The 12,770-nt window shown below is 34.0% G+C and overlaps 1 protein-coding gene across 2 annotated transcripts in view; it reads left to right on the top strand.

Moving 5' to 3' along the window:
* Positions 1–6,204, top strand: part of PDCD6IP (programmed cell death 6 interacting protein) — a 69,376-nt gene extending 63,172 nt beyond the window's left edge. For both annotated transcript variants that reach the window (XM_079114236.1, XM_079114235.1), the window contains exons 16-18: positions 2,700–2,823; positions 4,054–4,241; positions 5,543–6,204. In XM_079114236.1, coding sequence (XP_078970362.1) covers positions 2,700–2,823; positions 4,054–4,241; positions 5,543–5,717 — 487 coding nt within the window. In that variant the 3' untranslated portion in view covers positions 5,718–6,204. The remainder of the gene's footprint in view (positions 1–2,699; positions 2,824–4,053; positions 4,242–5,542) is intronic.
* The last annotated feature ends 6,566 nt before the right edge of the window (positions 6,205–12,770 follow it).

Below are 12,770 nucleotides of genomic sequence, written 5' to 3'. Positions count from 1 at the left end.
ATGAACAAAATTGAACATAACTTAACATATATTGTCACAGAATGTATGAAAATTTTGACCAAACATTTCATCATGAATTAAAAACAACGATCCTGCAACATGATAAGCAAAGACAAGGTATAACACACTGGGGAAACAGTATTTGAAACTTATTCATAGTCAGTAAGCAAATTTGTCTTATTTATAAAGAACTCCATAATTAATGAGAGAAGGAAAAAAAACCAAAAAAACTACGAAAAGGATGTGACCCTTATATTTAAATATGTATTCAATATAAAATAAAAGTCAAAATTACTCTGGGGTAACATTTTTTTTCAGATTGACAAAAATCTGAGTTTGATAATGTGTTTTGTTGAAATAGATCTCATACATTGCTGTGAGAGTACATAATGGTGCAATCTTTGTATAGGGTAATTTAGTTGTAAAGGTCAGTATTACAGATTCAAGCATCCTTCTGGTTTTGAAAAACTATTCTGAGGCTATATGTACTAGAAATGACATATTTATAAGCTTACTTATTTCTGCATTGCTTATAGCAATAAAGGAATAGTTATAAATCAAGTGTGGAGGGCTGGTGAAATAAATAAAACTATTATCTCTACAGCAAAATACTATGCACATAATTTAAAAAAGGGAATATCTTCAATTTACTGATGTGGGAAGTTCTCAGATAAATAAGGTAAGAAAAAGGATAGGGTACAAAGTGTGCTTTTTGTGTGAAAAGAGAGAAAATAAAAATATTTTAATTGACCTTTTATGCATAAGGAAGCTTTGGATCTTCTTTGGAAGAAATAATATTTTTATTTTCAAATATCCCTCCCTCCCCCCATCCTCCTGAATATTGAACCCATAGGGTCATAGGGTATGTTTATGTTCAGCTTTGGGCATTGTTGTCAGTTTTCCAAAGTTTTTTTTCTAATTTATATTCCTATTAGCAATACATGAGTTCTGGTTCAGACAAGGAAAACTACTATTTAGTCTTCAAAGAAAAAATGAAAACAAAAACACCAATAACATACTACTTAAGGAAAGTAAATAGTTGCTTAGAAGATAAACATTTTTGCCATTAGCTATTCTGGTGGGTGCATTGAGTTAATATATAGTAGTTTTAATTTTTATTTCCCTGATGACTCATACATTCTTTTTGTATTTCTATTAGCTGAATACTTTGATTTTAATGTCTTTTCATTGAAATCTTTTATCAAAAATTTAATGAGTACTAAAAGAATGTTTTACTTTGAGCTAAACTTTGTTTACACTAAGGATTTAAATACTAATGTCAGTAAGGAATAGGAATTCTGGTAGCATTTTAGTTTTACTTTTCATTTTTGATCTGATGCTTTGATTTACATCATTAGTAAGTGGTTAGACTCATTTGTCATATGAATGTAGTGTTTACTACAGTCATCTCTGGTATTCATCAAAGGAAAAGAAAGGTCTTGTTTTAGAGCTTTATAATATACACATATTTCTTAGATACTTCAAAATCTGACCTTTCACAATTTTAATATTGATGAAAAAATTTATCTTCTAAGCAACTATTAACTTATGTCAAGTAGTTTATTTATTTATTTTTTTTTGAGGAATGTATATTAGTTTGTGTCCGGAGTGTCACATTCATCTTCCAAATGAGGCCCTCTTTGAGGGTGAGAGTATGGATGACAGATGTGAAGGGTGGCTGTTAATTGTTACATCAGGGCAGCAGGTATTGTTGCAGACATTTTGGGACATGTATTTGCTTGTTAATCAGTGCTGGAAGAGATTGATTGACACCATGTACTACTAGAGTACTTTTTACCTTAGGTATTGTTTTAATGAGTTTTGGGGGAAAATTTCAGGAGGAGATTTTGAAATTTTCTTCTAGTTCTTCTTTTTATTTTTGAGGGGGGTATGCTGGGGATTTAACCCAGGGGTCTTTTATCACTAAGCTACATCCCCCCACCCCTTTTCATTTTGAAACAGGGTCTTGATAAATTGCTTAGGGGCTGGGACTGGCCTCAGATTTTCAGTCTTCCTGCCTAAATCTCCTGGGTCTCTGGGATTACACGTTTGAGCCATTGCGCCTGGCTCTTACAGTATTTAAGTGGTCTTTTCAACAATTTATCTTTTGTGAGTTCACTTTAGTGACAGGTTATGAGTTATCTTTTAATATAAAAACATCCCAGTGTCACATTTCTTTGAATATCTTTAGAAATTGTTCATCTATAAATTTGCATAATTAGCTTTCACGCTGTTTGATTTTCTGTGAACACTGATACTATATACTGATTAAAATATTTATGAGGCAACTGAATGGTTGTGGTTTTTTGGTAACTTTTGGTTAGGTTATGGGAGGAGTTTTCATTTCCTGAATAACTTAAGAGAGAGTGGGCAGTCTTACAGGACTGCTTGCCTAGGTGAACACATTCCTTACTTGAGCTGTGACTGTGTGATCTCTGAAAAAGTTTACCTTCTTTCCTAGTCTTCAGAAATAGTATATGATTTAACTTCATTTTATTAAATAGTAGGAAGTAGAAAGATGATGTATTTTATAGTCAAGAATAGAAATGTCATATATTCTAAAATATCATCCCTGTTTAGGTATCATTTTCTGTTTCATATATGAAGAAAAGAAAAACAAGAAAATGACATGGTATTGTATTTGTGGGTTTTAAAATTTATTCTTTGTGTTAAATTCTAATACTCTTGTCTTTAATAAGGGACTTGCAACAAAGCATTGCCAGAGAACCTAGTGCTCCTTCAATTCCTACACCTGCATATCAGTCCTCTCCTGCAGGAGGACATGCACCAGCTCCTCCAACTCCAGCTCCAAGAACCATGCCGGTTAGTAAGCCAAATACATTTTTAAAATAGAAGTGTTACATTAGTGACAGCTTGTTTGCTCTAAATGATAAAACAGACTTTACATTGGAGGGATCCTAGTGGTCACTACCTGTGTCAGGTGACCAAACTTCTGATGTTTTGCAGTATGTAGAACATGGTATCACTTGGGAGTTCTTGCTAAAAAATGTGAAAGCAGAGTCCAATCAAACTAAATTTGTGTTGATAGTGAATCAGTGATTAAATAAGAAGCAAAATGTTTAGAAACAATTGGACAAATCTAGAACATGGAACCATTATATGATTCCACTAAGTTGGTCTTTTGTAAAATAGAAAAAAAGGGGAGGGTATATTCTAGATTAAGAGAATAGAAAGATTCATTATAATCAGATGCAGTACATGGACTTTGATATGATTTTGGTTCATAAAAACAGCTATAAGAGCTTTTCTGTGGTGAATAGTGACATCAGAATAATTATTACATGTTTTGGTCAGCTTTTCACTTGACTCCTGAGTGGATATTTTGTTGATATTGGGGAATAATTGTTAATATTTTTAGTGTGAAAATGCAATTGTGGGGGCTGGGGATATATAGCTCAGTTGGTAGAGTGCTTGCCTCGCATGCACAAGGCCCTGGGTTCAATCCCCAGCACCACACACACACAAAAAAAATGCAATTGTGATTATGTAGAATACTGTTATTAGGACTTGAGTGCTGAAGTTTGTAGGGCTGGTGTTAATTTACATTCAAATAGTTCTGCAAATATACAGGTAAATATTTGGATGTAGTTATAGATGAAGCAGATATGGTTAAGTGTTAGTAGTTACTGAATTACATTGGTAGATAATCTGATTGCTTTGTTATACTTTTTTTTTTTTAAGTTTTTAGTGTTTGAAATTTTTGTAAAAAGAGTTTGGGGGAGTGAAAGGAGTTTACAATAATAAACTATACCTGTACTGCTTTTTTCATACCTCAAATGTCTACCATTGTTGGAAATAGTAAATGATAAAATATTAATTATCAGAAAAAGAGCAGTGGCTGTGGAGTTTTTACAAATTGGACAGTTACTCTTCTACTATGATACATTTCTAGAGTCAATAAGCCAAGAGTGGGAGTTAGAAATATATTTGGTTGGATGCCAGAATTTCTCATTTTCCCTCATTTATTTTAATTAATAGCAGTTTGAGAAAAACTAGAAACATCTTGCAGTCAATGCTTATTTTTTCTTATAGCCTGCTAAGCCCCAGCCCCCAGCCCGGCCTCCACCCCCTGTGCTTCCAGCAAACCGAACTCCTTCTGCTACTGCTCCAGCTCCTGTGGGGACTGGGACTGCTGCACCAGCTCCATCACCAGCCCCTGGCTCAGCTCCCCTGACACAGGCCCAGGGACCACCCTACCCTACCTATCCTGGATATCCTGGGTAAGGCTACAGCATCATGTATCCCATTGAAGTGGCTAATGATGTTTCTACCTCTGGTTAACCTTTTAAAGACGTTGTTACCCCTTCCCTAAATGGAGGTGTCATGAAGGAATGAGCTACAATGGCAGCTTATCCAAAAATTAAATTAACATTTTAGACACTTATTTTTGTAGTTGAGTATGAGTCGTTTCCTAGGTTTTAAAAATTTATACTTTTATTTTTGCCTGTTACATTAAACAGATCTCTTCTGTATCAAATTCAGTATGTGTCCCTTGGCTGCCTTTATTTAGGTGATAAATGGGTGCCTTTTCTGAGTTCTGTGTAGCGAGACTGATGAGGCCTTCTTTATATCCCTTTGTTTTGAAATTTTGGCATTTAATAAACTATTAGGTAGAAATTTACCTAGTTATGAATGTGTTTACTTAAAGGTTAGCCTTCTTTGTGGCAGTTTCTTTTCTTTCTTTCCTTTTTTTTAATTTGGTGCGGGGAAGGTTGGGGATGGAACCCAGCATCTTGTACATGTCAGGTAAGCTCTTTACCACTGAGCTACACTGCTACTGTCTTGTGGTAATTTCTTCCTTTTTTTTTTTTTGAATTATTTTTTATTTATTAATTTATTTATTTTTATGTGGTGCTAAGGATTGAACCCAGTGCCTCACATGTGCTAGGCAAGCACTCTGCCATTGAGCTATAACCCCAGCTCCTTTGTGGTAATTTCTTAAAAATCCGACACTTGACTACCTTTTTAAAAATATGCTCTAAATTCTATTTAATAAGTATACTTTCTTCAGAATATTAGAACTTTATAAATGTATGTGCATTTATAGTGAATATTGATTCTTGTGGAACAGGAATGTATTTGTTTATATTTTCCTGGTACTGGGGACTGAACCCAGGACCTTGTGTGTTCTAGGCAAGTACTCTACCACTGAGCTACATCTCCAACCCCCAGAAATGTGTTTGAAGTATTAGTTTTGCCACTTCAAAATGAAGGGACTATTTTTATTCCTTTTATAATAGTTGAATATTTGATCTTATTTCCTTTAATAGTATTATTTTCTGGATAGTATTCAATATTTGATATTCTTTTAATTAATAGGATAAGAATTCTTTTTCTTTAACATGTACCTTAAAACAATTCCTTTTTATCCCTCTTGTTCTCTGATATACAGAAAAAGTAGAGAAAAATGGTTTTCTTTAAAAAAAAAAAAAAAAAAAAAGACTTTAGAATAATTATAGTATGTTTCATTTTCTAGTATTTTATTTACCAACACATTGTTTTTTGTTTCTTCCTTCATCAGGTATTGCCAAATGCCCATGCCCATGGGCTATAATCCTTATGCATATGGCCAGTATAATATGCCATATCCACCAGTGTATCACCAGAGCCCTGGACAGGCTCCATACCCAGGACCCCAGCAGCCTTCATACCCCTTCCCTCAGCCCCCACAGCAGTCTTACTATCCACAGCAGTAATGTCTGCTCAGAAGCTCAGCTGGTTCAGTTCAGAGGGAGAGAAATACCAACCCTGCAATAAGTATACTAAACTCTATGCTCCGGTTAATATAATGTACTTTACTGTACTGAATGCAGTGTATAATTTCTGTCTGTGGCTGAAAGCTAAAAGCTGTGCCCCAGTTCCACATTTGATTGCACACGTGAGATTTTGCTGCTATTGCAGTATAAATACTAGGTATAATAGGATTTGAAATAAATTACATTACAGTTCATAAAAGTTTGAAAATGAGAAATTAAACCTGCAAGTGAAACGTTTGAAACTAGTATACTTTCTACATAAGATGCGGTTGGGACATCAGATACTTATAAAGATGGTTTAAGTACGGATATTCAAGGAAATCTTTTTCTCTTTTGGTTTGTTGATTCAGTTTAATTTCCATTATGATATTTTACGTAATCAAGGCATTGTAAATCTTATAATTTAAAAATAAATTACTTAAGAACAGTTGTCATTGTTATGTTTTGTCATTGATTCTCATTATTGTCTAATTTCTTTCTGGTATTAGTCTCTCATTTTGTATGTTCACAAGTTAAAACAGATACTGTGTTTAAGTGCACAAGCAGTGCAGATTAATAGGTTAAGGACGCTTTATAGGAAGACTGAAAGAATACTATTATAATTTATCTTTCATATACTGATTAGTAAGTTACTTTTGACATTTATTTTAAGAAATCCTATAATGTGGAAGAAACACACAATTGTTACCAAAGATTCTTCAAATAAATATACAAGTATATATATATATTTAAAAATATATTTAATGTTTTATTGTTAGCATCTCCAAGAAATTAATGCAAATTCTGGTAATAATTCTTTTAGTTTTTTTCATAACCTGGTTAAAATAAATACATGTCATTGACAGTATTGTCAAATGTAATAGAATTGTTTGGAGACAATTTACTGTACCCTTCTATTCCTTTTTTCCACCTTAACTGTCTTAACCTAGTAATATTTAATGCACAGTATGTATAGATATATCTCAGCCCTTTCCCTTTATTTTTCTCCTGAAAGATTGGACCATTTTATAATATGGAGATCACGCAAAACAATTGTTGGGAACATGTGCCAGTTCTGAAATAGGCTGTGTATTTAGCATGAGCCTCTGCTGTTAGGATAGTAGTCACTGTATAAACCTCAGTAAAATAATGAAGATGCACCATGGAGAGAAAAAAGAAAGGTGTGAGTCGGGCAACATCGCAGAGGGGGCTGTTCTGAACACATTAGGTTATGAGAATGCTGATCTTTTCTTGCATTATTGTTTCATTTAAATGATACTGTCATTTAATCCACTGTTGTTTTCATTGACTATTTAGATTTATATTTTGAATGTTAGACTGAAGGTATGATTGTAAAAGGGATTAAATTGGTTTAAAAATATATGTATATTTTAAAGAATCTTACTTTGTTGTATGTAGAAAACACAAAGACATGTTAATTCAATATAAATAACCTTCAATTACATGGAATATTGATATTGGGTTAAAGTCTAATAGTTAAACATTGGCAAAAATAGTTTTTTACATATCATTAAGTTTTAATACTTTGGGTTTATCAAAGTGTGAGATGGGTTTGTCTGACTCCTCTGTAAATGGCATTTAAGTTCTACATTTTCACCACTTGAGGTATCTTGTACTAACATAAGACACCCAGTGAGAGTTAGTGATATTCCAATTTGCAAGTTTATAATTCTTATTAATGCAGAAACAAGGAAAAAACAAATTGGCCTGAATATTCTCTTGGGGAAAGAGGGCACTAAAGAAAAGGGTAAGTGCATCAGAGGGCCACAAGAAATTCAAGGCCACTTAGCCCATTCCATGTGCAAAGCTGGGCCTGCTCCCAGAGAGCCACAGAAAGATGTTGTAGAAACCTTAGAAAAGAAGCCTCCATGGCTCCTTGTGGCTGCTTCTCTCTGCTCCACTGTGTTAGCCTCTTTCATGTAGTGACCCAGACTCATTGTCAGTTCACTCATCCTCTAGGTTTTAAAATATATTTCTTTTTGTCACTCACGTTTAGGTACAGAAAACTGTCTTTGTAACCCTGAGTGCTGGGTTTGTATTCATAGGCCGATAATATTTGCATTGAGTTGATGTAAAAAAAAAAGCCTTCTCTTGTAAGTATTTTACATTCTAGCAAGCAGGAAGAAAGCCCTCACTCAGACTGGTTTTTGTATGAAACTTTTTAATCTGCTACCGAGCTTCCTGTGTTCTACAAAATATCCTAAAAAGCAATGGATAATGCTGTTTATTTACAGGTAGGAGGGCTCTACTCTGTGGCTCAGGTATGTTGTATAGTTTGACTTTTTTGTTAGATTCTTAAACTAAGGGACGATTCTCAGGCCATTTATGTTTGGCTTTGGGATTCTGTTTTAAAATGGATTATAGTATATTATGACAATGACGCTCTGCCTAGAGAAGCTAGTAGGGGTAAAACTGTCTAACTTCTATTTCCTGTTGTTGGTTGGAAACATGGCCTGACTTCTCAGTCTGGTGCAAAACATTGGTTTTAAGAGAGTTATTCCTATGCCCTTTGGTCTTTATTCTCAGTCAAGAAAAATATCATTTATCACCACAAAGCAGTCTTTGTAAGCTATCCCTGTACTGAACACTGCAAAGTAGTCTTTGTAAGCTATCCCTGTACTGATTCCCCATCTTCTTTGCAATTTATAATTGGCCCCACCCCTGACAAATCTAAGGAGTAACAGAAAAAAAGAACAGATTTCACAGAGCCTGGTGTCCCTAATGTTCTATCCCAGTCAGCAGCCTTTCTAGTCCTCAAAACACGTTTTCCATTAAAGCTTTATAGTTTGCAAAAGTGCTTTGTACACATTTTCTAATTTCATAAGCAGGATAAAATATAATTTGTTAAGTAGGCTTCAGTTTGCTATGAGATTTTTTTTTTTTTTTTTTTTTTTTTTTTTTTATGATTGGTATATCTTGCTACAACCCAGTGGCATCTCATTTTTTTAGACGTATGCAATTAGTTAATTCTCAGTATAGGAGAGGATACTAAGCAGGAAAAAAAATCCTGCTACAGTGTTACAATTGCTGGTTAAATATAGACTTTAGAACTAAATGGTTGATTATAAGATTTACATGGAAGAGCAAAGAAGGAAAATTATATTTTTCAAGAAAGAGAATATTCAGGCTTTATTTCTGGTATGAAGTTTATATTTTTAAAAAAATTCTATATTATCACACCAGAGATTTTAGATTCTTTTCTGGTTAAAAACATTGCTGGTAGTTGGTTTATATTTTTATTGTATTCATTTCTCTTAGGGGGAAAATTGTAAAGAAACAAAAAGGTTCCAGATGAATGTATCATAGAAATAAAAGTTGAAAGATTCTTACTTCCTTGGAGTATGAATTCTTATTTAAAGTGTTTATCCTTCAGCTTTATAGTTTCCATAGTTTCTTGGATAAATGGTGGGTTGGGAAATAAACACCCACTTTGACTAAATACTGGGGACTACAAAATGAAGACAGTGTGGTTTATTTATTTATTTTTTTTAAACAACTCTGAACTCTATAATTTAACTATCATCGGTGGGCCATGTTTTTCATTACTTAAAATTTACCCCAGTTCTTTCAGATATGTATTTAAGAACCATCTTTTAGGCCAATTTTTGGAAATGATCAGCAAAATTACCTTAACATTCAGTTGATCAGAGGAGGAGGAAAGTGGTGAAATGTACTCATTTTTAAAGACATTTTCTTCATTCTTATCCCATATTTTAAGGTCACATTTGAAATTATATTGCTGTGTAACTCAATATACACAATTTTTATCAGAAAATGTTGGTGTATGTTTTTAAAATTTGTTGAATAAGCTATTTCTAGGAATAAGTCAATAGTCTGATGTTCCTAGTATGTATATTCTAACATTACCATTGAGCATAGTTAAATCAGATTTTCTTTTCACTTTAGCATATGGTTTGGAAAATATAGAGTTCACACTGAGGGGCTTGGAAATTCAGATGAGTGAGGAGAAGGAATAGTGGGGATCCAAAGAGCCTTCCCTGGAACTTGGGTTCTGCTGTGCCCCCAACAGAAGTGTATAAGAAGACTGCATGCTGGGGCTGCTTTAGAATTTACCACTCTTTACTACTGCAGGGCATGATTGGTTTAGGAGCTACCTGTGAGCAGACCCAAATTTGTCTAGGGCCCCAGAGTGCTGCAGGCCACTGAGCTGCGGGACCACAGGCTACTGCCTTCCAGCGTCCTGGCTTACTGCCTGGTGTTGCCTTTGTAGGCAGTAATCCAGGGCAAATTCAAGTTGTCCACCTTTTCTGCTCCTTGGCATTCTTGCCTGCAAGGGATCCTGTTTCTGTCAGTTCTGTGGCACCTGATATCCTTCCTTCTCATGCTGTTATCTTTCTTTTTCTCCTTTTTCTTTTCTCCTACTTGGAAGGAAACTGATCATTTTGGTCTCAGCTGGATAATCTAAAACAATCTATCTTAAGGTCAGCTAATTAGCAACTTTAATTCTATTTGCTATCTTAATTTCCCTTTGCCATGTAACCATATTAACAAATAGTTTTCTTATTTTGCTCCTGGGTTGTGCCGAATATGATACATCCACTAGCTTTTCATCAACAGAAGTGTAGAGATTTACATTGCTGTGGTAACTCCCAGAAGGATACATAGGCCCAACTATCAGCTTCATTCTCTTTAATGAAATAGTATTTGCTTCCTAAAGGAAGGTTCCCTTTCTTCATATTTTATCTTCTCAAAGAAGGTCTTTTATCAGTTTCTTCACTATTGAAAATTTCAGAATAGAAATACAATGTAGAAGTAGGAGACTCTGCACAAGGCAGGCATTTTGTAGACTCGCTGTTGTGTAGGAGATGTCTTGCTAAATCTTTTTTCTCCCCATATAGGTAATGTACAGAAATTTAACCATTAAAATTGGGATTTTAATCTAGTAAAATTACCTGATGATATATGAAACTTTAAAAAATTAATAGACATTTTCTTAGAGCAATTTTGTTTATAGAAAATTGAGCAGAAAGCGCAGAATTCCCATATACCCCTGCCCCACCCCTTTATAGTTTCTCTTACTAACATATTGCATTAGTGTGTTTCATTGATACGATTAATAAATGAATGCACATTTTCATTAACTGGACTCCATAGTTCACATTAAGGCTCATTCTCTAAGTTGTACATTGTGTGGAGTTTTGCCAAACACATATTACAGTATCATGTAGAATAGTTTTATTGTTCTAAAAAACCCTGTGTTTACCTATTCATCCTCCCTCCTCAACTCTGTAGCCATTGATCTTTTTATTGTCTCTAGTTTTGAAATTTCCTCTATGCCTTTTCATGACTTGATAGCTCATTTCTTTTTTGGTGCTAGTATTCCATTTTATGGGTATATTGGGTATACCACAGTTTGATTATCCATTCATCTTGGTTGCTTCCAGTTTTTGACAATTGTTAATAAACAATCGAGCGAGTTTGGACATAAATTTTCAACTTCTTTAGGTGAAAACTGGAGCATGATTGCTGGATCAGATGATAAGAATGTATTTTGCTTTGTGAGAAACTGCCAGTTTCCAATGTGGTTGTACCATTTTGCATTCCTACCAGCAATTTATGAGAGCTCTTTATGTCTCTACATCCTATCAGCATTTGGTATTGTTTTGGATCTTAGTCATTTTAGTATGTGTGTAGCGGTATATCATTGTTTTAATTTTTAATTTCTTAATCATTTTAAGACATAGAACATCTTTTCATATGCTAATATACCATCCTTGGTGAGGTGTCCAGAACTTTTATCCATTTTTAGATTGGATTGTTTTCTTGTTTTATGGGTTCTTTACTAGGCATGGTTTGCAAATACATTTCTTTTCTGTGGATTTTATTTTCATTCTTTTAACAGTGTTTTTCACAGAGCAAAAGTTTATTTTAATGAAGTCAAACTCATCAATTTTTTTTTCTTTTATGGATCATGCTTTTTGTTGTTATATCCAAAAATTTATTGTCAAACCAAAGGTCACCTAGTTTTCTCCTGTCTTACCCTCTAGAAGTTTTATAGTTGTCTGTTTTACATTTAGGTCTGTCATCCTCTTCCTCATTAATGAAGGATAATTTCACCAAATGCAGAATTCTAGTGTGGTGGTTATTGTCTTTCAGCACCACTTTCTTCTTGCTTACATGGTTTGTGAAAAAAATTTCAATATATTTCTCATTCTTGTTCCTCTGTAGGGTGGGATTTTCTCTGACTTCTTTCAAAATAATTTTTTTTTAGTTTTTTTTTTTTTTTTTTTTTGCAGTTTGGATATAAATCTTTGAGACATAGATTTTTCTATATTTATTTTGATTTTTTTGAGACAGGGTCTTGCTATGTTGCCCAGGCAGGACGGGAACTCCTGGGCTTAAGTGATCCTCCTGCTTCATCCTCCCAAGTAGCTGGAACTATAGGTATGCCACCCTGTCTAGCTCTGAATTTCTTCTCTTTCCACATATTTTTGGGTGCATTATTGTCACACATAATGATGGCATTTGTTACATATTGATTCATGCACACAATATAACAATATATTTTGGTCAATATCACTTTCTCCCTCCCTCCCCACATCCCACCCCTGGTCCTTTTCCTCTACTCATCTCCCTTTGATTCTGTGTTTATTTTGATTAGTGTTCTCTGAGCTTCCTGAATCTCTATTTTATGTCTCCTGTTAATTTTTTTTTGATTTATTTTTTTAAAAATTTTTTTGTGGTGCTGGGGATTGAACTCATGGCCTTGGTGCTTGCAAGGCAAGCACTCTACCAAATGCATTATTATTTAAAATATTTCTTCTCCTTTCTCTTTACCTTCTGGTGTTCCATGTTTTACTTGTTAATGCTGTTGTTTCACAGTTCTTAGACAATTTGTTCCATTTTTTCATGGTTTTTTCCTCTTTGCATTTCAGTTTGGGAAGTTTCTATTGACTTCAAGTTCACTGAATTTTTTCTCATCCATATTTATTCTACTAGTGAGCCCATCAAAGTCATTCTTCATTTCTATAA

This window comes from Sciurus vulgaris (assembly GCF_902686455.1).
Source record: "Sciurus vulgaris genome assembly, chromosome: 16".
In the NCBI taxonomy this organism is placed as follows: domain Eukaryota; kingdom Metazoa; phylum Chordata; class Mammalia; order Rodentia; family Sciuridae; genus Sciurus; species Sciurus vulgaris.
The sequence above is the reverse complement of the archived record's forward strand: the minus strand, read 5'-3'. Positions and strand labels throughout refer to the sequence as shown.